Raw genomic sequence first — 25,526 nt, 5'->3', positions numbered from 1 at the left:
GTTACCTGAACTGTAGGTAACAAAGTTATTACTTCAAATCAAAATACAAAAAGTACTGGCTCAATTTGCAACTCCAAAAGGAAAATCAAGGGAATTCAGAATTTTTTCTGCTTCTTGGGGAAAAAAGTTAATAAGTTAGATGATGAGTTAAAGTATTAAACTGTAATGCCTCATATCACATCCAAGTGTTTGAATGAGTTCACTTTCAAGCTGTTTCTCGGTTTTTAAAAAGACCTCCAAAGCCCCCAAGGGTGGGGTTCAAAAAGTCAACATCATACACTGAAACTAATCATTAACAACAAATCTTCAATTTATTTGAAGCAATTCGGTTTCAAAAACGTTAAGTTACAGCAGTCACAGAAAAAAACGGAATAGTCAGAAACAATAAAAGAATAAATCAGGAGTACTGCATTTTTTTGTTTGTTTTTAACACTGTCATGGCTTTATTCAAAACACAGTTGCACAAAAGTATTAACTTCAAAGTTTTTTAAGGAGAGTTTTGAGGAATTTAACACACTATGTACATACTGCCATACAAAGAGCATTAAAATAGGACCAAAAACTTCTACAAAATATAAAACCCACCCTTACTTATTTGCATGAAAATACCACCCACAAAGCTAAATAAGTCTTAAAAAGTTATTTGGAGGCTCTAAGTGTTGTTTTCAAAACAAAGAAATCTAATTTTGATTGCACAATAAGATGATTGATAAGAAAGTCAATATATAGATTTAATTTTAAAAATAAGTATTTTATAATCTGGCATACTATGCGATGAGAATTCTCAGGGACTAAAATAGGGCATTTCAATTGTTAAAAAGGAATAAAATGCTAGCTTTTTGGAGATTCCAATCCCCCCGCTAAACTTATCCCCAGAGTTTTATTTCAGTCAGTTGTGCAACTTTGTTAGTTTATCCACAAATAACTTCATAATTTTTACTTTAAAATCCCAAGTCATACATTTTAGACTAAAGAAGCAGTGCTAGACTCAGTAATTCAAATGTGTCCCAGCAGAGAAGTGCAACTCCAATTAATTTGTTGACACTAACTTTAAAAAAATTTACAAATATTCAAAACAAAGGGGAAAAAATTTTAGGTACTTATATTTGAGATTAAAAAGGAACTGCCTCGGACATGGAGCCTCCACAACAGAAAGGGAGCTGTACTTGTCTATTCATAAGATATTTAGTAGCCATATAAGGAAACACACTCACACTTATCCCAAATATTTTTCTATCTTTAATGGATATCCACTTGAAAACAAATCTTAATTTTAATACTGATTTAGTTTCAAATATTTTTCCAACTGCCCTGTATATCCCAGTTAATGCTCTATCTGGTAATGCTTTAAAACTACAGGAAGAATAATTGAAGGTTCTACTCAGAAAAATTAAAAATACTTTGCAGAGTGGTATCTAAATCATTTGGGAAGCCAACTTAAAAATTTGACTTGAATGTCTCATTAATTATCAACAGATAATTGTTCTGACTTTTGAGGAACACTAATGCTGCTTCCAAAAGCCTCCTCTGATGCTTTTCTTTTTTCATCCTACTAATACAGCCTGTACATCTTGTCAACCAAGAAAGATTTACAGTAAGCAGAGCCTGTTGAATAAAACGATTGATAAGGATATTCGTATCTCAGAAAATACTCAATTTCTTTCACTAAGCTTGTTTAAAACTGAGACAGGTCTGAAAAGGTGGTTGAGGTATGACTGAAGGTTTTCCTGGGTGTCCCTAAGTTTCCCAACTTTTTTTTGAGATAGAGGGAGGGGTGTGAAACAAGAAAGAAGGCGATCATAGAGGACTTGCTGAGAGGAGAACGAAGAATGCACACTTAAAAACAAAACAAACAAAACAAACAACCATTAGCATATCATGATCTTCAGCCTGAAGCAAAAAGGGCTCACCCGCATGTCTCTGGACTTAGCGTAAGCAACTTTTCCTTCAAAAATAGAATCTTAGTCACCTCGCTTAGAAGGTTCCTGCAGCCTTCACCAAAGCCATGAATTATACCGCTGAATAGAACCTTTACTATTCTGCTCCTACTTTCCAAGCTACTCATAGGACAAAAAAGCACCCAAATACCCTTAGCCAAAAAAAAAATTAATTCCCTTCAAACTAAAGATCTCTGAGTTAGCTCTAAAAAAATAACCAACCTACCATTCAAGAAACTATTTTCATTTCATATTCCAGCTGACTGTGATTTCAGTTAATTTATAAATAACTTTAAAACCTTATGAATTAAATGCACCATGCTACGCCTGTGCAAAAGTGATCATGTTTTAATTATGGGCTAAAAATGACTAATACAGTGAGCTTCAATTAGAAAAATTAAGATTCTAAATAAACTGCTAGGGAATTTCACAATGGGTCAAAATGAAAATTTTTCTCTACATACAATATGATCATTAACAGACTAGTAAATCTTATTGGAATGATAAGGCAAAAATAGTAAAACCACACTTTTCCTATAAAAAGTAACACATTATCTTCTGTAGGGACAGCTATCATACATGAAGAAACAAAGATGTGATCACTCTATTGCACACCCAGGAACATTAGGGAATCTGGTCTTAGAATGATCTAGTCATCTTCTTCCTCTCCATCATCTTCAGCATCTCGTTTCCTCTTTTCCCCTCGAAGACCTTCTTCTTCTGAAAGAACAGTGAAAGGAAAATTGTAAAATACTTAATTTTAACAAATGGATGAATTTAAGTTACAAAGCTTTGAATCTATCTTAGTGAAAAGTTAACGGCATAAGAAAATTATAGGTTAAGTTCCCTCTCTGAATTTCTTTCAATTTCATGTATTGAACAGACTTAATAGACTCAGAAATCCATAAATAATGACAGCTTGCTATGCACCCTTGTGGCCAAATCATGAAGTACAGATCAAGAAAGTAAGGGCTTGATACTAACGGAATTATTATTGAATTTTTATATTTATTTTGAAAGACCTAAGTAAAGAATACCAGAGAGGAAATCTAAAAAGGGCATGATATGGAGTTCAGGTATTCTTCTCTTATAGATAAGGCTTCACCCTCTCCAAAATAAAAGACTGAAAAAATAATAAATTGAGCCCAAGTTTCCATTATCTCTTCATTCTTGTTTTGAAACTAAATGTTAGAAGCTGTTGTTTTTTTTTAATGGAATTAATGAATACCCTTACAGAATTATCCTTTAAAAAAGGTTTTATTGGGGCTGGCCCAGTGGCGCAGCGGTTAAATTTGGCGACCCGGGGCTCGCCGGTTTGGATCCCAGGTGCAGACATGGCACCACTTGGCAAAAGCCATGCTGTGGCAGGTATCCCACATATAAAGTAGAGGAAGATGGGCACGGATGTTAGCTGAGGGCCAGTCTTCCTCAGCAAAAAGAGGAGGATTGGCAGTAGTTAGCTCAAGGCTAATCTTCCTCAAAAAAAAAAAAGGCTTTATACCTTTTAAGGCATTCTATATGTTACCAAAATCAGAGACCAGTAATCATTTGAATTATAGACTCATTCTTTAAAGTCCATAAATAACAGCTGTCACTTTAAGAATTGTTTTATGGTTAATGTAACTCACCCTCTTCTTCTTCTTCTTCCCCTTCTTCAACATAGTCATCATCATCTTCTTCATCCTTGAAATTCAAATATTCAGTTTGAGAATAAATAAGCCATGACACAGATTTTTCACTGTTTGATAAAATACATTCCAACATGAGCAAACAAACTATGGTTATTCTGTGTTCTGACAGCCTCTGCCTAAAGTATATAGGTTCTTTTCAAAAACCCAACTAAATCTCATTTCTTTCTGAAAATAAGTTATGTTTTAGAGCAGCACTGTTCAAAAGAACTTTCTGCAACAGTGGAAGTGTTCTATATCTGTGCTGTCCAATACAGTACCCACTAGCCATATGTGGCTACTGAGCATTTGAAATGCCACACGTGCAAATGAGAAACTAAACTTTTCATTTTATTTAATTTAAATAGCCAAATGTGCCCAGTGGCTACTATAATGGACAGGGTAACTTTTTTTTTTTTAAAGATTGGCACCTGAGCTAACAACTGTTGCCAATCTTTTTTTTTTTTTTCGCTTCTTCTCCTGAAATCCTCCTGGTACACAGTTGTATATTTTTAGTTGTGGGTCCTTCTAGTTGTGGCATGTGGGATGCCACTTCAACATGGGCTGATGAGCAGTGCCATGTCCACGCCCAGGACCCAAACCGGTGAAACCCTGGGCCATGGAAGCGGAGCACACGAATTTAACCACTTGGCCATGGGGCTGGCCCCAAACAGGGTAACTTTTGACTATTTCAAAGATAGTCTCCTATTTTATAGATTAAAGAAGGAATTACCTGAATCCTACCCCTAACACACTCATATGTGTTGAATAAGTCAATTCCTCTGGACCTCAGTTTTCCAATCAATAAAAGAAAGTATCTATCTAGAAAGATCTGTAAATTCCTTCTACGTCTAAAAATCTGTATGTCAAAATAGCAACTATCAATAAAAATCACAATAAAACTTGATCTACAACTTTCGTGGAATGAGTTGATCTGGATAGTTAAGGTTTAAACACAGCCTTGAAACATCACGACCGTTTTTTTTACTTTAGCCAATTGGGATACAAATCTCTCAAGTGCACTGCATACTCTTCTACCAGTTTATGTAAACCTAGCAAACCTTTTTGCTGAGCTATCATAGTCACCATTCTGATCGTGAGCATTCTACTAATTAGAATATGCCAATTCCCTCAGAGCCCATTAGTATCAGTAGGATGGTTTTCTCCTTTTTAAAACCCTCGCCTCTACACTGAGTTAGTGTCTCCCTAGTTTTTATGCCTGCTCTTTCGCAGTCAGTTACTATGTCAATTTTAATCTGCCATGGATTCAGAAAATAGATCAACAAGCTTATCAGAGGACTGAATATAAACAAGAAAATAGGTTTAGAATAATAACACTCCACTACAAAGAAAACGTCTTTTGTTACTTATATTTTGGCTACTCAGAGGCCTTAAAAACACTTTAACTGGCAAATGTCAAGAACTGCTGGATAGTTAGGGAAAACTTGGACAAACCACCCTTTTCACGGTATCCATAGTCCCATTTGTGTCTAGAAACACTAAACAACCTAATTTTCCAGCATTTAGCTAGAAGCTCCTGAGAAACTAAGCTGCATGACACATATCAGAAATCATTCTTACAGTCAGTTCAAACACCATAAAGCTTTCCATACCAGACCACCACGAAGCCACAAGGGGCAAAAGGAACAGATGGGACAGCAAATAGTACAAAAAAGAACCACACTAAAAATCAAGAGAACCTGCAGCCTTAAACTAAAGAAGGAAAGAAAAGAAAGGAAGAGGAAAGGGGAAGGGAAGGGGGGAGGGAAGAAGAAAGAGAGAGATGAGACATTTTAAACATCTTAAATCTGTAAGGAATGATAAATGAGGATATTTAAATATTTATAAATTTTTAAAAAACACTTGCGATACTAATCACATTTACTCCTTGGTAATTTAGAAAAGCCCAAGTCTAAAAAGCTAATTACTCCTCTGGATTTTGTTTTAAACAAAATATGATTAGATTAATTGATTTGTGTTTTTAAGCCCTCTTTTTTTTTCTTTAAAGATCATCTATTAGATCACCAGAGACTTGTTCCATAAAGACTACTGTCTTTTCTTAATTAGTAGGAAATAAAATGTTTCCTCATTTGTACTATAAATAGTACAAGGACACCACAATTTCCAATTCTTCTAAAGTCCCCATCCCCATTTTTAGTGAAATATACTACACATACATAAAATCCTTCTTTATACATATTAATTCTCACCTCTGAAGATCAGCTGAAATAGAAACAAGACACAAACAAAAAATAGCTGGTCAAATACCATTTCTGTTTCCCTCTAATTCCTTTTAAATCTCAATAGTCTCTAAGGCTTCTCCTGGCTCTTAGCTTCTAAAAACAAGACTCCCTTTTAACCATCCAAATTATCTCATAATGATTGAAAAGGCCCTTGCTACCCAGGTACTACATTGACTTAATGTTTTATGTATTATCTTAAGAGATTTTTGCGCCATACTTGACTACGTTGTTTTTAGTTAATATTTCCCAATATCCAATGGAACGATAAACATAAACATTTGCAGTTAGCTAAAGGTCATTATTTATTTATTTATTTTAAAGATTGGCACCTGAGCTAACAACTGTTGCTAATCTTTTTTTCTTTTCCTGCTTCTTCTCCCCAAATCCCCCCAGTACATAGCTGTATATTTTAGTCGTGGGTCCTTCTAGTTGTGGCATGTGGGATGCCACCTCAGTGTGGCCTGATGAGCAGTGCCATGTCTGCGCCCAGGACCCGAACCGGCAAAACCCTGGGCAGCCGAAGCAGAGCGTGCAAACTTAACCACTGATCCGTGGAGCTGGCCCCTGAAGGTCATTTTTAAATTACTTAATACTATTTAGACTTAAAGAGGAATTGCTGGCAGAGAAAATAAAAAGCCAAATGCACAATAACATGAGTATTATTTTACTAAATAAATTAGTCATAACTTAGGGGAAAAATATTCAAGCTGTACACTGATGTAAATTGAACAGGTTGCCCTTCTCTATGAATACTTAAAATATTTAAAGTTCTACTGATCGGTGGTTACCAGGAGAAAGGGGGGTGGGGGAGGGCATTAGGGGTGAAGTGGAGTACCTACAACATGACTAATAATGATGTACAACTGTAATTTCACAAGGTTGTTAACTATCATAATCTTAAAAAAAAAAATTTAAAGTTCTATTCTTCATTATTGTATAGCTCCTAACTCACTAAGGCCCCAAACAAGTTTAAGTCCTATTTTTTCCACAGTAGTTCCATATTTACAATGGTACCAGAGGAAAATTATCATTAATCAATGATATTATCTATCTAACCAATGTAAAAGAGGAGAACAAACGAGAATACTAACAATGTCTAGTCAAATAAGAAATGTTACTTTTAATAACAAAAAGTTATTTTAAATTACAAATTATGATAACAAAACTCAATAATTTAACATTAGGAGCAAATAACTTATCTAATCTCCAAGGGGCTAAAGATCATTTCTTCAAGTCAACTGCCATCTCCCACGAGCCTACCATGTCCCTGTCACTGTACTCGATGCTGAGATACAAAGACGAATGGCTGTCCCCTTAAGGAGCTCACCATCTAGTACACAGTGGCCAAGTAAACAAGTTTTTACTAACATATCTATAGGCAACAGAAGCCTGATCCAGGTTCAAAGGTAACAGAGGAAGGGGTGATTGTCTACGAAAAATCACAGAAAGCTTCAATAATGAGGCAATACAGAGTTGAGCTTTTAAAGATAAGGGTTCAAGAGGCATGATTTGGGTGGTGGTTACACAAGTATATGCATATATAAAATTTCATGGACTTGTACATAAAATCAGTGCACTTTACATGCTTTATTGTATTAATGTTTACCTCAGAGAAAAGAAAATAAAGCTCATCAGAGGACATGGGTAGAAAGTCATTTCAAATAGAGGAAACAATGTTACACAGACAGGCAAGAAACAGCCTCATGTGACCCTTAACTCGGCGTTGAGGGAGACGAAGCTAGACAAGGAAGCAGGGGCTCCACAAGACAAGGCCTTGTAAGTCTTGGTGGCAACAGAGAAACATTAAAGGGTTTCTAGCAGGCTGGTTGCTAGGATTGCACTTGCAGGCAGACTCCTCAGGCAAGCACTGCGGAGGATACACGTAAGTGGTGACGCTGTACTCAGAGAGACCATTTAGAAAGCTACTACAAAAGTGTAAGCAAGACATAATAAGGGGAAAGGAAAGTTTTCTTGAGTGCCTACAACTTGCCAGCAAGTAGATACTTTATACAAATTATCTTGTTAAATCCCTAAAACAAACCTATGAGGCTTGTATAATCTGTTTTATAAATGCAGAAACTGAGGCTCAGAAACATCTGTAAAACTTTTCCACCATACCATGCCGCTGAGAGCAGAATGGAGTTGAAAGATACCTGGGAGATAAAATCACTAGGTGTTTATGATTATCTGGATACTGGATGAACTGGGGGGCAGTGGCAAAAAAGACAGGCAGACACATGCACACCCACAAGTTACAAACAACTCTGAGATGTCTACACAACTTACTTTTTATTGTACTTAGTCCTATGCCTAAATAATCAATTTTCAGTGCATGTAAGAAGTGTCTATTCACCTGAATTTCTTCTTTCATCAAGTATGAGAGGCCCACTTCCTCTTCTCCCTCTCCCAATTCTGAGCCTGCTTCATCTTCATCCTCATCCTCATCCTCCTCTTCTTCCTCCTCCTCTTCTTCATACCCTTCAGGTGGACCAGCTTCATCTTCCTCCTCATCTTCATCATCTTCATCGCCATCTTTAAAAATATTTTAAAAGATGAGCAAATGGCTGGGCAAATGGTTCCTGCTAGTATGTCGATCCTTTTTATCCCTGCCCTAATCACTTCAAACTCTTACATCAATGGGTGGAAAATAACTCAGGGTGATTTTTTTTTTTAACATTTCCCTTTTACAAGATCCATATTTACTAATTGAGAAATATGGTTTCTAAATATTGAAATTTTTCCAACATATTTTCATTAAAACGTCATATGTACTAAAGTTTATTTTACTACATGGACATTTCAAAACCTGCTTGTCCATCATTCCACAACATTGTTTATCCATCAAATTTCTTTTTATAATGAAAAACTTTTCAACCAATAGTAAGTGTCTCATTTCTAACAACAGCTATTTTGTCATCTGATCTGTTAGTCACCTATTTATCCAAAAATGTATGTTCACTAATTCTAGAACATTTCCATTACTTCCCTCCCCCCGAAAAAACCCATATCCATCGACAGTCACTGACCATTCTCCTCTCCCTCAGCCTTGGCAACCACTAATCTACTTTCTGTCTCTATGAGCTTGCCTATTCTGGACATTTCATATAAATGGAGCCACACAATATGTGGCCTTTTGTGGCTTCTTTCACTTAATAGAATGTTTTAAAGGTTTACCCATGCTGTAGCTTGTATCAAGTACTTCATTCATTTTCATGGCTGAGTAATATTCCACTGTATGGACAGATCATTTGTTTATCCACTCATCAGTTTAGATAGACACTTGGGTTTTTTCCACTCTGTGGCTATTATGGATAATATTGTGATGAATGTTTCTTTTCTTTAAAAAGAGTACTATTTTAAAAGTTGGCACTTTTACTGGGTGGTCGTTACACAAGTTTATACAGGTAAAAAATTTCATGGAGCTTGATATTACAATAGTCATTAAATTCCCCAAAGTTATCAGAAATCTGAAAAAAGAAATACAGGACTAGGGCTGTGGGTTTTTAAATTTTTCTTATTTTACTAAACATCTTTTTTTGTTCCTACACCTAAATATCCAGGCCCAATCTAATTTGTATGGCTAGAGTAGAGGTTATAATTGTGATACATTTCTGAGTATTAAGAATGATTACCCTCATCATCCTCCTCTTCTGAGTCTGGTGCTTCATTATCCTCCTGATCAAATCCATCTAAGTATGTGATTTGCTGCAGCAGTTCAAAAATACTTTCTCTATAATCTTCCAGGTTTGTGATCTCACAGTTAAACAAGTCAAGACTTTTCAGATTTTTAAGATTTTGCTGGAAAAGTAAAAAGTTAAAACTTACATTCAAGATTTACAATATCATGTTATTTCTTTTTAATTCATGAACCAGGAAATATACACTTGAAATCAAGAGAGTGATTTTTGGATTTTCAGAATTTTCTAATGAAGGGGTATTATATAAGCACAGCCGATTCTCTTAATGAGGTCCCTGGATGCAAACTCCATGAGAGTAGGAACCTTCTTTTGTTCACTGCTGTATCTCTAGCACCTGGCTTAGTGCCTTACTTACTCTCAATATATTTTGTTAACCAAATCTGTACATAAATAGGCAACAACAATAACATGGTTAGTTTAAATCCACAGTCAAGCTTATTTTCAACAATTTCAACCTCCTCCCACGCTTTTTTAAAAATCAGGGCAACAATTTTCAGAGTTTCACTTCATCTCCTTTTTCCTCACTCATACCAGGAAACAAAGGAGCAAATAACGAAATAACTCAAAAAATAATCAAGAAGGAAGGAAAAGGAGTAGAATTTAAGAAAATACTCAAAATTTTTAAACCAGGTATTCAACTTGTGAAGTTGACAATAAAATAAATTTCTCAGTGATTTAAAAATTTATCTGAATGTTTTATTCCAAAGGAAAAGAAAGCAATAACCATTTAGATCAAAATATAAGAAATACAGAAGTTTCAAAAGAGTGAAACAGAAATTAATAAGACAAAATTCAAGCAAATCTCAGAAAACTCAACCAAAAAAAGCAGGTCCAGAGACAAATTCTTCCACTTACCAGAGCTTCTACTGTACTGAGATCTTTAATTTTGTTTCCACTCAGATTGAGGTAGGTAAGATTTGGACATTTTTCTGCCAGGACTTCCAAGCCTCCAGAAATTATATTATCACTAAGTTCCAACTATATATTCAACATGGGGAGAAAACAAATAGTGAAGGCTTGGGACAGATCAAAGATTTTTTAAATATATCAATTTGAAGACGAAAAACAATTGTCATTCTCTCTGGCTTCAAGAGACTGTCACAAGTCATTAATTTCCAAATTCCCACCTACAACTGCCAAATAATATATTAGAACCCCTATATAATGGGCTCCTAACCCAGGTTTGGTTCCAGTTGTGTAATAGCTGAATTTTATGTTTCAGAGAACAACATGTGGTAGATGTTAAATCCAAATTCATGTCATAAAGCAATTTCATTATTAAATTTAAATTTCTAGGGGCTGGCCCCGTGGCCAGGTGGTTGGGTTCCCGTGGTCTACTTCGGCGGCCCAGGGTTTTGCCAGTTCCAATCCTGGGCTCGGACATGGCACTGCTCCTCAAGCCATGCTGAGGCGGCGTCCCACATGCCACAACAAAAAGGACCCACAACTAAAAATACACAACTATGTACCGGGGGGCTTTGGGGAGAAAAAGGAAAAATAAAATCGTAAAAAAAAGAATTTAAATTTCTAAAAGAAATATCAGAGCTGATTCCAAAAATCCTACATAAACCTTTTTCTTACCTCTAGAAACTTAGAACCTTCTAATTAAAAGGCAGAAAGATTGTTTCATTTAGCCAAAAATTAGACATAATAGCCCTTGGCATAGAAATCATGATGCTTTCACACCTAATGCCAACTTACCTTTCGAAGTTTATTTAAGCTGGGCAGCCGGGCCAGTGAACTTAGCTCCACATTAGCCATACTCAGAAACTCTAGTTTTTTAAAAGCATCATTCAGACCCTCAATCTCCCCATTGACACACAGGCAATTATCAAGGACTAACTCTGTCACCTGTAAGAGAGAACGTGGATGATTCTTTAGTTTGCAATAAGAGACAATGTGAATGATTCTTTAGTTTGCAATCTATTTAGCAAAAGCCCTGGGTCCTGACACTGAAAATGTGAACATTAAAACCACCAATCTCCTTACAGAGATCCTTTTCATTCTCCTCCAAAACTGAAACACAGTCTCAAGTCATCATTATAAGTTAACATTTTAAATTTAAACTTGGACTAAGAAGTTCAATGCCTGCTTCAAACCACTGACACATAAAAAACAAAACTTCGAAAAAAGTCCCATGTGAAACTTGTTTCTGACCCTGATGAGAAGAACTCTCAACATGAGGGCATATATTCACGCAGTGAGGGGATACCCAGGCTACTGGGGAAGGACTCGAGTGAGCTGCCCTGAAACAGCAGGGAGATGAAAGGAAACTGTTTTATTCACTTTTTCAGTTTAAATCTCCTTATCTTTGGTTGACAAATGCCACCATAACTCAAAAACACCTTGTTATCCTTTACTTAGAAAGCTCCTTCTGACACCATCCAGCCTCTTCTTGTTATTTGTCCTAATACTGAGGGCAAACAAGATCACCCAGAACAATATATCCTTGACAAAATGTTATTTCTCCCTGCCACTCTGGTAACATTTTTGTGACTTCTCCCCACTCCCGGGAGGGGGGAACTGGACCCTCTGTTAGGTCAGAGTTGTAGAACAAAACTTTCTGGTGTGGGCCTAAATGGACTTACTCTTAAGGAGGAGGCAGGAGACTGGTTCTCCATTCCCAATGCAAAAATACATTTGAGGCATTTTGAGGGCTAAAAATTAGCAACAAGGAATGCCACCTTCTCTATTTGAATATGACTTTGATACATTATTTCAGTGAGCAGAGAAGGCATCATGATCTGTTGAGAGATGAGGAAGCCAGGGCCCAGAGGTTAAGAATGACTTGCCCAGGGTCACATACTTAGTATGTGGCAGAGCTGTACCTCCACTGCAAGTCTTCTGACTCCTATCTTAGCCGAGTGGAGAAGAGAGGGCCGCTAGGTTTGGTGTCAGAAAACCAGTTCTTCCACTTGAGTAAAGAACTTCATTGCCCTGAGACTCCGTTTGCTAATTTGGATTCCAGAACAATACAATATAATCCACCTTACATGTTTGTCCGAAAGAGAAAAGTAAATAAACACGAAAAGTGCTTTGTAAACCGTAAAGAGCTATAGAAATATAAGAGACCGTTATTACACCACAGGAGAGGAAGGAGAGGCTGCGAAAAGGCAACATCCGGCACTCCCCAAAACTGGCAAAGAAATTACTACGGATACAGTAGGTGAAAGAATGGGGTTGGGGGAGGACACGAATCCACTTTTCCAACCCAAGACATAAAACAGCATTCTAAATGTGTGCTCCTGAGAGACAGCTTTTTAAGTCTGATTTTGCTAGTTTTTTCCTGAAGCCCCTAAAGCGTAGGCCCTAGAAAGCTTCAAGGTCTCTCTGGGATGACAGCAGCGACTGTTTCCTGCTCCCTGCCAATATCAGAAAAACAGAGACTTTTCTTAAAAGTACACAAAGATCTTGGGTTCCCATTCCGCACGCCGCCGCAGCCCACCAGACAGCCCCCACTCATCCCCGGTGCTGGTTTGCCCAGCACCACCTCCACCTCTGTTGAAAAAATTATATCCCTTACATTCCAAATTCTAGGGTTCTTTTCAGAGGCCGCAATTAGCACGGCTCTCGACGCCTTCCTCTGCTTCCAGAAGCGCGAGGCTCCTCGCTGGCCGTGGGCCCCGCTCTCGCGACCTGCCGCCCCGACCGACGGGAAACCCCCACGGGGCGGGGACTCCCCAGGGAAAAGGGTCGCCCGCCAGCCCGCGTCCCCCTAGCGCCCCCGCCCGGGGCGGGCAGGGCTGGGCGAGGCCGAGGAGGCGCCTTCGAAAAGGAGGCGGAAATACCTCCCGCCCGACCCCCGAAAGTTGACCGCGACCCCGCCTCACGTCGCCCCTCCCCAGCCCGTCTCTTTAACCGAGGCGGCGGCGGCGAGCGCGCATCATTTCGTCTCGCCGAACCCATCTTGAAAGAGCCGAACTACTACGGCCCGTTTGTTGAGTTTCGTGAAACCGTCTCCGGGGCTCACATTCGGAGTTGCGGCCGCCACGACACGACACGCCGAATTTCACTGCACCGCGGGGGACGAAGGAGATCATGCCTCGCGTCCCCCTCCCCACCTCTGGTCACTGCTACGAGTCCCAAAACTTAGCCCCGGCAGGAGAGCCGGCCGCTGACCCAGATTCCGCCCGGCGGCGGTCGGCGCGCGCCGCGTCCCGGGGGAGTGGGCGCCGCCGGCAGCGGGCGGTCCGCGGACTCCGCGAGCGACCCCAGCCCGCGGCCGGCGCGACGTCGTGGGATCCCAGGGGCCTCGAGGCCGGGGGCGCCTCCCCCCAAATGAAAGAGTTGGCAGCACTGCAGAAAAGTTGGACTAACTTCTCAGGCGACGACGGCTGCGGCAGGGGCGCGTGGGAGTGGGGGGTCGCGCCCACGCCGCAGGGCCCCAGGAGGAGGAACTCGGGGGGCGAAGCGGCGGCGCGGGCCCCGTCATCCCGCTTCCCACCCCCACGAGGCCAGGATGCCTGACTCGAAGAGAGGCGAAAGGGGCTAAGCCCCCATGCACACACAAAAACGCCCCTAGAAACTTAAAGCCTTCGCCATTTTAAGTAAAAGATTTTAATGCTTTAAAACTTAAAATTAAATATTTCCCCCCAACCCTAACCCCAAGTGAGGCTTAATTCTTTATCCCTCCCCACACACCCACCCGGACCCCCAGAAACCCGATCCTCCGAATACAGGGCTGATGGGGAAGGGGAGGGGGCTGAGTCATCTCACCTCCTCCGGGGCTCTGTTCCTTAACTCCAGGTTAATCCTCTTCTTCATCTCCATGTCCTCCTCCTGCTCTTCTGCTACTACTCTCCTCCCTTACCCTTTCCTGCCTTTCCCGCTACCCCAACCCTAAAATTTTTAAAAGATTTGGAAATGAATGAAAAGAAACGCAAATATAAACGCCCACCACCACCAGATAGATGTGGGGGGAAAAGAAGAGAATAGCAAATGGAGTCCAAGGAGTTGGGACTCTAACTCGGCTGCCCCCACCTCCTTGTCCACACACTCGCGCGCGCACTCACACGCGCACACACACACGCACACACATACACACACCCGCAGTTCCTTCCCCTTCAATGGCTGCTCAGAGACTGAGCCTCCATGACACGGCACCGCCAACCCCCTGGCCTACACTCCACCCACCTCCCGTGTGTATTGGTTGATTCTCCAGCATCACACGATTCCATTGGACTGCGTAAAAGTCTATCCGTTCTCAGGGCGGACCTGAACCAGAAACACTGTGTCTATTGGCTACGACCAAGCGCGCAGTTAACTCCGATAGGTCCAGGAGGGTGTTCGTCCCGGGGAAATGATTTTGAATCCCAGTAGCCCCCTCCTTTTCTTTGTGTGGTTGGCGCGCTTTCCCTAGGCGCTCGGACGATTTTGATGCCTGTTGGGTTTGTTTTTTTGTTTTTTCTGTTTTTAGTCAAACGGGAGGGAGAAAACATCCTTCTTACGTGCCCAAGTTGCGAGATTGATAATTCAGCACACGGCACGCACAGGCTCTTGGCCATTTTAAAGCGCAGATCCTGCTTTGCAGCCAACGTGCACAGCAACGTGCACCTCACATAAAAAGCATGCCTTCGTGGCACTGTCCTGCCGGGATCAGGCTTCTGTTGCAGAACCAAGCTGGGATAAAGATGTATGTTAACTTCCACCATGAAGGACTGAACGATTTTTAAAGCAGTTGGGTGAAGTATGTAGATTAGGCACCTTTAAATAAAACTACCCTGGAGGACTTGTTAGTGAGGTAATTGTTACTGTAATAAACACTAAGACTTTGGAGGAAAAACAATGCTGGCCTAATGAAAATCAAACATCAGTTTGCATAAAAACGGTACTGCGATGCCTCTCCTTTCTAATTTCCCTTTCGTTGGTTTCCATGGAAAGCCATAGGTAAAATGCGCTTTTCAAAGTCTGTCAGTGTGAGATATAAAAGAGCGGGATAAGAATACTTTTTTAAGCTGTGGCTTGAGAGTCTAACTTTTGTTAGTTCTTGCTTAAATTCTGTCCTTTTCATTCCCTTACACCATTCTCAGGATAAATACCCAAAGAAATTCCAGATGATATGGGGAAGGAAGTGGGTGAATTAGTCCAGCCCCTCTCAGAGCTGTTTGCTATTTTTTCAGTTTCTCAGGTTAGAGACCTTAGGGTTTCGGAAGAGACCCCTCCCACCTCCTCCACCATTTCCCCCTCCCCCTACACAGAGACACACAGCTCCTCAAATAGGTTTACATTTAAAAGGTAAATATTTAGTATTTGGCATGTTAAATACTTTAAAGGAAAACAGAATAGTAATTGTCTTCCCCTTGCTAAGTGTTTCCTTTGAATTCTCAAAAAGGAAATTTTTTGAAAATGAAAACAGAAGGGGAGAGGGAGAGCTTTTGGTATAAAATGACATGGGGGGGCAATTTGGAGTTCGTTGAGTTTGTTTGTTTGTTTGTTGTTTGTTTTAATACAGACTGAAAAAACCAGGATGATATGAAAACTGAACCAAAATGGATTGAGGAACAGTTCAAGGAAGAATTAAAAAACAAGGCTAGGAAAAAAAAGGGCTAAAAAGAAACCTGAAAGCACATTTTAGCTCCAGCTTGGGAAGAAGAAGTCCTGTGTTCTGATCCCACCAGCCACGGCAGGGGCTGGAACTCTGGAATGGAATCCCAGAGAGAGCTCAAAGGGAGGAGATTCCTATTAGGAACCATCTACATACGGGTGATAGTTGAGGACATGAGGAAAAAATAAGATGTCCACAGAGAATATATCTAATAAGAACTATCAGGCAAAGGAGATCAAAACACGGTTGAGGGGGAAAAGGGGAGAGAGGGATTATCTACCAAAGTAGTCAAAGAAACTGAGGAGCGCAGAAAAGAAGGAGGCGAATTTGGAAAAAATGTAGGAAACCAAAGAGTTTCAAAGAAGAGATGATTATTGGGGTTAAAAGGCAGGGCTTTTGTATTGGAACACATTAGACAGAATGGGAGAGTATGCTGGAAATAATGACTGTGAGAAAAGGCCATGAATTCATTTTACCATTGGATAGTAGCTTCAGAAAGTACACCACAGTAAGCTTAGACAGGGATCTGCTAAAGAGGGCCTTCTCCCCATACCCACTGTCCCCACCTTCATATCACCTCTCATGTGGGTTACCTCAGTACCTTGAACCTTACCTCTTTCCAGTCTTAATCAAGAAGCCAGGGTAAATAATATGCTGGGGGAGGAAAGATTCTCCATAGGGCTGGTGCACGGAAAGAAAAGTGCCTGGGAATAGGCTGGATGAAGATTACCCGGCTAGTAGATGGGTGTATGGACCTAAATGAAGGGTGAAAAAATGAAATATAGCCAGGAGAAAAGTCAAACTCATGAACTTAGGACATGTTTTAAGCTGAAGTAATAAGGCAGGGTTTACATGGCAGAATGAAGAGTGAGGTTAAGTAATTAGGAGGGGGATGAAAGCAAAGGAGCAAGGAGTGGAATGAATGAGTGGTGGTTCAGAACACTACTTTAATCCACCAATGAGAAGTATGCATCAGGATCTTATTTAACTCAACAAGTCCTTAACGTTCAAAAACTAAACTCATCTTCTGCTGCTGAGTATCTTCTGTTGCCCCTCCAGATCGACTCTTCACCCTTCTCCACCCTGCTCTGTGACTCAAAACCCACAGAGTCCTATGACTTCCTGGGTTAGGTACGTGGGAGAGGGGTATCGGCAGGAGATCGGAAGTCTGGAGGATAATGAAGTTGGAGTATTTATTCCCCAACTTCCTCAGTGCCAGGTCATTACAAAAGGGCCCAGTCCCTCCAGTGACAGCCACAGAGCCTGTCAGGGCTGTGGTGAACACTGCGCTGCACCTCCGAGAAATTCCCTCAGGAATGAAGGACATATTCCCCCTAGTGCTGGGAGTACCGCTGGGAGATGACCTTCAGGGGTCAGCCCTTGTAGGGGATTAGCTCTGCTGAAGAAAATTGCCTTGCCCAAGGTTATCTATACCTCCTTCTGGGGGCAGCCCACATCCCATGAGTGACCACCGCAGAGGTATAAAGGCCCAGCCAGCCCTTTTGCCTGACTTAGGCAAACTCTGATGGATCATTCATCCCAGCTCCAGGGCACCCCCAGTAAGTCAGCTGAGGCCTTTGTTAGGACTGCACTGCCATTCAGTTTCTCCCACCGCTTAATCCTGCTTCCTTCTCCTCCCTTCCACAGATATTGGTCCCAATATACGTCCTGACTGCTATTTCCATCTCCCAATCTACTTCCTGGGGAACCCAAATTATGACAGTGGCCCTCTCCAAATACCTACCCTCTCAGGAGGCCCAAACTAACCTATAGGAAAAATTATATGGAGAAGCCTTGAGCCTAGATGAAGAGAGTGAGAGGTACCCACGGAGTCCCCAGCCTCTCCAGCCCCCAACTCCAGCTCCAGCCACTGTCTGATTGCAACCACATAAATCCTGAGCCAGAACCACCCAGCTGAGCCCTTCCCAAATTCCTGTCCCACAGAAACCATGAAAGATAATAAAATCGTCATTATTATTTTAAGCCTCTAAACTGGGAGTTGTTATGCAGCAATAGTAACTGGAATATCTCCCTGCTACACATTTTTCTGCTCGTCTCACTAGTGCCCTTTTGCTCTGTACAGGTGAAAGTCATTCTGCTTTTTTTGGTTTTGCTTATGCTGTTCTTCCTGAACCAAAATGATTTTACCTCCTCTGAATTCTGAGGACTTATTAAATGTTCTATTTATTCAGCATTTATCCTACACTGCCTCACAAAATCTCATATATGTTTTTTGAATTCTGGTTTGCCCATCCAGATTGGAAAATCCTAGAGAAAAACCAAGTCAGTAACTTGGCTTTCTCTGGCATCACTCACAGGACTTGGCACAGCGCTGAGCACACGGTGGGTACTCAAGACATGTTTAGTATTGATTAGGTCTCAAATAATTCTCAGGTGGTAGTTTAAATTCATACTTCCACTAGGAAATATGGAGTGTGGTTGATGCCTTCTTGGGGAACAGGTGATGGAGTATGAGTGAAAGATAACTGCAAACTTCTCTTCCTCTTAACTTGTTACCTTTTCCTTTTCCAAACTAGTTAATTTGCAGTCACAAGATAAAACTAAGCTAGTGCAATTAATGCCAGTGTATGTCCTCTAGAATTCAGACTGATTTAGAACTACCAGAAATCATTCCTACCCATGCCTCTGAGAAATCCCATCTCAGAAAACCATCCAACAAGGCCACTACTGCTCCCCTTAACACCAGCATAGATGCTCAATACTCAGAGAACACCAATAATTCTATATGCCCATTGTGCTAATATCCAGTGGGAACCTTCCAGGTCGGCACTCTTCAAGGCAGGGTAAGTTGTTATATTTGTATAGGGCCTTATATCTATCTAAAGTTTCCAAATGAAAACAGTGAAGCCTATTGAGGTTAAGTAGTAGGGTAAATTGTCTCCAAAGATGGCCACCAACAATTTCTCCCATGTCGGTGCACACATGGCACTCCTCCCATCAGTATGTCCCCTCCCCTTGAATCTAGGCTAGCCTTGTGATTTGCTTTCACCAATAAAATGTAGTGGAAATAACACTGTGCCAGTTCCGGGTCTAGCCCTTAAGGGGCCTGGCACTTTCTGTTTGTGTTCTCCAGAGAGCCAGTTCTCAAATAAAGAAGTCCAAATACCCTGCTGGAGAGATAGGCCATGTATAGAGAGAGGCCATAGAGGATGAAAGACTATGAAGGGAGAGAGAGATCAGACATCACCTAGCTGTCGCAGCCACCCTATTGGAGGCCCCAGCCATGTGAGTGAAGCCATCTTGGATCCTCCAGCCCTTGTCAAGCTGCCCCAGCCAACACCATGTGGAGCAGAGATGAGCCATTCCACCGTGCCCTGTCCAAATTTCAGAATCTTGAGTAAATAAAGCATGGTTGTTATTTTAAACTACTCAGTTTTGAGGTGATTTGTTAGCAATGAATAACTAAACAATAGCAATAGAAGACTAAAATAAGGGTATACCAAAGGTCCTATGATCAGTAATTTGTAACGTTGAATCTCAAACCCAGTTCCTCTGATCAAAGTTCAAATCTTTTTCCAAAGGTGACCATTATAATTCTGTTTAATTCATGGATGCACAAAATGTTCTGCTTCCTAAAATATCATTCCCTACTGATGCCCAAAATGCCACAAATAGACATTCGATATTATGACCCCTGTTGAGATACAAAAACCCCAGGATAACTAATAAGTAAACTTGATTATTCTATTAAACCTTAGTTGAAGATATTTATCAGATTTTTTTTTGAGAAAAGGTTTGGATTGGCACCATGAATACTATAAAATGATTGAACTACCCTGCGTTTTCCAGGTTTTTTCCAATCCCATTCTCTCTTTAATTTGGGATCCTTTTCTCTGTAGGGATGGGCAGTAAGTGGTGAAGAGGAAAGCATGCATACTGTTACAGTAAACTTTTGATTATTGCTATGTGAATACCAAATTCTGTGGAATATTTACAAAAATTTAAAATTCTATGTTGAGATTTTCCAACTTGAGTCAACTCTTTATAAGCTAATGGAATGTAAACTAGATTTAACATTAGTCAAAGTCAAACAAATTAAAAGAGTGAGTCTTCTACAAATAAATCCAAATTGCAATATCAATTAGGAATGACTTAGAGATTTTGCCCCCTAAGAATTATTGCATTTCTACATTTCTCCAGTAGCAGAAATAACAAATACTTGCCTTAAAAGAAATTTGTAACCTTGATAACAAGGTTACTTAAAATAACTTGAAACTTCTGGTTAAATGTGAATTTAATATACATATTTACTTCCATTTCTTTTCAAACCTTACTAAAATGACTTTTTTTTTTTAAAGATTGGCACCTGAGCTGACATCTGTTGCCAATCTTCTTTTTTTCTTTCTTTTCTTCTTCTCCACAAAGCACCCCAGTACACAGTTGCGTATTCTAGTTGCAGATCCTTTTGGTTGTGCTATGTGGGACACCACCTCAGCATGGCTTGATGAGCAGTGCCATGTCTGCGCCCAGGATCTGAACTGGTGAAACCCTGGGCTGCTGAGGCAGAGCATGCGAACTTAACCACTCAGCCATGGGGCCAGCCCCCTAAAATGACTTTGAAAGAATAAGACCTGAACACAAATTTGTAACTCTGTATGATGATGGATGTTAACTAGATGTATTATGGTCGGCATTTCACAATATACACAGATATACAATCATTATGTTGTACATCTAAAACTAATATAATGTTATATGTCAATTATATCTCAATAAGAAAATCTTTAAAAGACCAAACCCAATTAGGCCTGAAACAATAAGTCTTCTAGAAGAGAATATTGGCAGCACACTCTTTGACATCAGCTTCAAAAGAATCTTTTCGGACACCATAACCCCTCACATGAGGGAAACAATAGAAAGAATAAACAAACGGGACTTCATCAGACTAAAGAGCTTCTTCAAGGCAAGGGAAAACAGGATTGAAACAAAAAAACAGCCAAGTGGGAAAACATATTCACAAGTTATTTATCCGACAAAGGGTTAATCTCTGTAATATACAAAGAACTCACAGAACTCAACAATAAAAAATCAAATAACCCAATTACAAAATGGGCAGGGGACATGAACAGACATTTCTCCAAAGAAGATATACAGATGGCCAATAGACACACGAAAAGGTGCTCATCATCACTAATCATCAGGGAAATGCAAATCAAAACTACACTAAGATATCACCTTACACCTGTTAGAATGGCAAAAATATCCAAAACCAAGAATGACAAATGTTGGAGAGGCTGTGGAGAAAAGGGAACCCTCATACACTGTTGGTGGGAATGCAAACTGGTGCAGCCACTATGGAAAACAGTATGGAGATTCCTCAAAAAGTTAAGAATAGAAATACCTTATGACCCAGCCATCCCACTACTGGGTATATATCCTAAGAACCTGAAATCAGCAATTTCAGAAGCTCCATGCACCCCTATCTTCATTGCAGCATTATTCACAATAGCCAAGTCATGGAACCAACCTAAGTGCCCAGCAACTGATGATTGGATAAAGAAGTTGTGGTATATATATACAATGGTATACTACTCAGCCATAAAAAAGGACAAAGTTGTCCCATTCGCAACAACATGGATAGACCTTGAGAGTATTATGTTGAGTGAAATAAGCCAGACAGAGAAAGATGAACTCTGTATGACTCCACTCATAGGTGGCAGTTAACATATGGACAAAGAGAACTGATCGGTGGTTACCAGGGGAAAGGGGGGTGGGGGGAGGGCACTAGGGGTCAAGTGGTGTACCTACAACATGACTAATAATAATGTACAACTGTAATTTCACAAGGATGTTAACTTTTATAACCTTAATAAAACAAACAAAAAAAAAAGACCAAACCCAAAAGGACAAAGAGATTGAGCAAAGAGAAGACAGCTGATGAGAGAGCTCAATGAAATTTTGGAATCTATAAAGCTGATGAACCATGTAGTGCAGAAATGCTTCTTCCTTACTTCTGACGTTTTCCTTCTTGTGAAAAGAGCTCAATCAGTGTAACTGGGCCTCTCTCAGCCCTTTCTTCATCCACCCTAAGTGGAGTGTTCCACTCTGCTCCATCCCCCTTGCTCTTGGGAGAGGGAGCCTGTTCATCAGAACACATATTCTACTGTGCTCCTCCACATTGAAGTCTGCCCCAAGCCAGGCTGCCTGATTCTAGGGTACAGTGAGCAGGCCCACTGACGCTTACACTAAGCTGCATCCTCCAATCTGGCCTGTAACAGTAATAAAGATGACACGTTTACCTTCACATTTACTTTGTGCTTTCTTTCTCAACTTGTTCAGAACCCTTGAACAAAGAAGGAATGCCAGTATTGGGATCCCCTTCAGAGATCCCAATAGACTAGAGGTAATTGTCTTAGCAGAGAGGAGAAAGTTGAAACCTAACTGCCTGCAGGAGATAGACAAACTGATTTACGTTGTAGAACCCCACAAAGATTCTGAATTTGGAAGTACTAAAAACCCTTGAAGATGAGAGTGAGGGTAGGGCTAAAACAGAAGAATCGATTGAAGGTCATATTAAAAGCAGCTAAATTCCTTCCCAACTCTGACCCACAGAAGTCAAAATAAAGTACTCTAAACTCGGAGGCACCAGGCATAACTAAGGCCAGGTTAGATGCAATGAAAACTGGCAGAAGAAGTGAAAATCTGTATTTCAAACAGTGAGAGAATTCTCCTCGACAAACCAACCCCTTTCTCTCCTCCATTCATCTTACAATTGCGTGTACCTTCCAGTAAAAAGTTAAAAGTTTCCTTTCTGGAGAAACTGACCAGCCTAAGAGACAAGTCCAGAGATACTGACAAAACGGTAGCAAATGCCCAGGTACCAGTTCCATCCCCTCACCATGAGTCGACCAGTCAACAAGCTTTCATATGTGATTGCACACACCTTTTAAGTGCCTCACTCTTAAATGTGAATGGAGAGGTAATGATCACCAAATATTTTAGAAAGGCCTTTCACATAAAAGAAGAGACCAAAAATAAACAAACTGAAAAAAATGACTCAGAGTAAAAAGAGACAGGACAGGCAGCAGAAGAAAACAGTCTTTAAAAGAAAGACTAAGTTAATATCATAAAAGATAATGTATTCACGATAATAATGCTATAAAAAGAACATTCATAGAAGAGCTTATGAAAATGAAAAATATGAATGCAGATCTTAACAATTCAATAGAATAGGTGACAGATAAAGTTGAGGAAATTTCTCTGAAAGGAGAACAAAAAGCAAAGAGATGGAAAATAGAAGACAAAAGTTAAGGATATTAGATCAGTCTAGAAGATTCAACATACAATTAACAGGAGTTTCAGAGAAAGAGAACATATAAAACAAAATTATCAAAGAAATAAATATGAGAAAATGTTCCAGAGCTGAAGGATATAAGCTTTTAGAAAAATGAGTTCACTGAGTGCTCTTCCAAGAAACAAAAAAAGACCTATACCAAGATACATTATCATGAAACAATAGAACATCTAGGATAAAGGAAATATACTAAAAAGCTTCCAGAGAGAGGAGAAGCCAGTCCTTAGACCTAGAGGATGGAGGGCTCCAAGAGGAAAAGTCCTTTACAAATGTTATGACAGATTACCGTCATGTTCGAACATAGTAAGAGAGGAGTCACATTTTCAACAGCGAGTTTAGAGATGAATAAGCAACTAGAAAACTAAAGCAAAAGGAGGAAAAAAGCCATTATCAATACAAGGGAAATTAAATTGTTTAAGAGGGGCCGGCCCCCGGGGCTGAGTGGTTAAAGTTCCACGCGCTTTGCTTCAGCAGCCTGAGTTCATGGGGTTCGGATTTCAGGCGTGGACCCACTGCACTGGTCAGCCATGCTGTGAAGGCATCCCACATAGAAACTAGAGGAAGATTGGCACGGATGTTAGCTCAGGGCTAATCTTCCTCAAGTAAAAAAACAGGCAGATTAGCAATGGATGTTAGCTTAAGGTGAATCTTCCTCACCAAAAAAAAAAAAAAAAAAAGGTTGTAAAAGAAAGGGAATATCATAATTCACTCCTTGGCTTAGCTGTGAGTAAATATTGATGACAATTTAAATGCTGAATGCTGATTTAATTAAAATGTGATATAATAACTATATCAGGAAGATAAGGTAGAAACGTGTTGGGAAGGGAGTCTTGTGTAAAAGAGGTAAATGCTCATCTTTCATAGTTGGAAGTTTATAGATAATAATATCTAAAATCGAAAAATGAAGAAATAGCAGTGTAAACGTGTTTTTGGAAATTTGGAGTTACAGATTGGAAATTTGGAGTAATAGACTACAAAAAAGTTAAAAAGTTGCAGTGATTATCTCTAGGAAGTAGGAATTGGATGTGCAGAGACTAGAGTGTTTAATTATGACATTTATTGATCTGTTTGACTTTTTAAACTATGTACCTGTACTACTTTGATAAAAATAAAAACTAAAAAAAATATGAGGTAGCTAACAATTGACTTGTGGACCTTCTACAAATACAACAAAACATATTGAATGGGCCAGCTACCTTTAAACCAATGTCTGCTTTTCTTATTCCCTGGTAAAAGATAAGAATATAGGTATAGGGGCTGGCCTAATGGCACAGTGGTTAAGTCCGCACGTTCCACTTCAGCAGCCCGGGGTTTGCTGGTTCGGATCCTGGGTGTGGACATGGCACCACTTGGCAAGCCATGCTGTGGCAGGTGTCCCACACATAAAATAGCGAAAGGTGGGTATGGATGTTAGCTCAGGGCCAGTCTTCCTCAGCAAAAAGAGGAGGATTGGCAGCAGATGTTAGCTCAGGGCTAATCTTCCTCAAAAAAAAAAAAGAAAAAAGAATATAGGTATTTTGTTTGTTGTGTGGGAGTTTAGCATGCCAAATCAAAATTTACACAGTTACAAGATAAACAACTTACTCAATGCACAATGCCTGTCGATAGGATTTTGGTATACTCTTCTGCCATGTGTTTCAGTAAGTATGTTCCCCTGTTTCTTTATTAATACAGTTTAGATTTTTGCCAAGGCTGTGTTTTTGTTTCTACTTAACTTCAACTCAATCAAGCCAATGGCTTCCACAAAATGCCAAAAGCAGTCTTAGTAATCAAAGTGTTGAATGCAATCCTACTGAAATATATCAAAATTTGATAGAAGCTGGGTGACTGGTGCAATATGGTCCATTTCATTAAGCTTTTCTCCTGCTTGGTTATTTGAGCTATCTTGACAAGTAGTATTTTGCATTAGTATAAATTACTTTAGCATTATGATTTCTTATAAAATGATGGGTTTACTTTCAATATGTATCCTTGAAGAGCTTGCTACACTCACTCATGTAGACTTTACTCATCTTTAAGCCAAAATTTCCTCCAAATGAACAGATCTCTCACTTTACACTGAAAATCCGTAAGAAGATGGGATTCATTGTATAGAAATTTAACCATGATACAAATGAATTTT

General features: G+C 39.9%; 1 protein-coding gene across 4 annotated transcripts in view; it reads right to left on the bottom strand.

Moving 5' to 3' along the window:
• Positions 1–292: 292 nt before the first annotated feature.
• Positions 293–25,526, bottom strand: part of ANP32E (acidic nuclear phosphoprotein 32 family member E) — a 33,029-nt gene continuing 7,795 nt past the window's right edge. Inside the window, exons 1-7 of one of the 4 annotated variants that reach the window (XM_001917235.5) lie at positions 14,262–14,829; positions 11,247–11,396; positions 10,401–10,523; positions 9,480–9,645; positions 8,201–8,379; positions 3,566–3,620; positions 293–2,657 (exon numbers count right to left, since the gene is read on the bottom strand). In XM_001917235.5, coding sequence (XP_001917270.1) covers positions 2,587–2,657; positions 3,566–3,620; positions 8,201–8,379; positions 9,480–9,645; positions 10,401–10,523; positions 11,247–11,396; positions 14,262–14,315 — 798 coding nt within the window. In that variant the 5' untranslated portion in view covers positions 14,316–14,829 and the 3' untranslated portion in view covers positions 293–2,586. Of the gene's footprint in view, positions 2,658–3,565; positions 3,621–8,200; positions 8,380–9,479; positions 9,646–10,400; positions 10,524–11,246; positions 11,397–13,068; positions 13,887–14,261; positions 14,830–25,526 lie in introns of those variants that run through there. The other 3 variants (XM_014739943.3, XM_070268332.1, XM_070268331.1) reach the window with 3 other exon arrangements.

The sequence above is a fragment of the Equus caballus genome, chromosome 5, assembly GCF_041296265.1.
Source record: "Equus caballus isolate H_3958 breed thoroughbred chromosome 5, TB-T2T, whole genome shotgun sequence".
Taxonomy (NCBI): Eukaryota; Metazoa; Chordata; class Mammalia; order Perissodactyla; family Equidae; genus Equus; species Equus caballus.
Note: the sequence above shows the minus strand (reverse complement) of the source record. Positions and strands in the feature narration are given on the sequence as shown.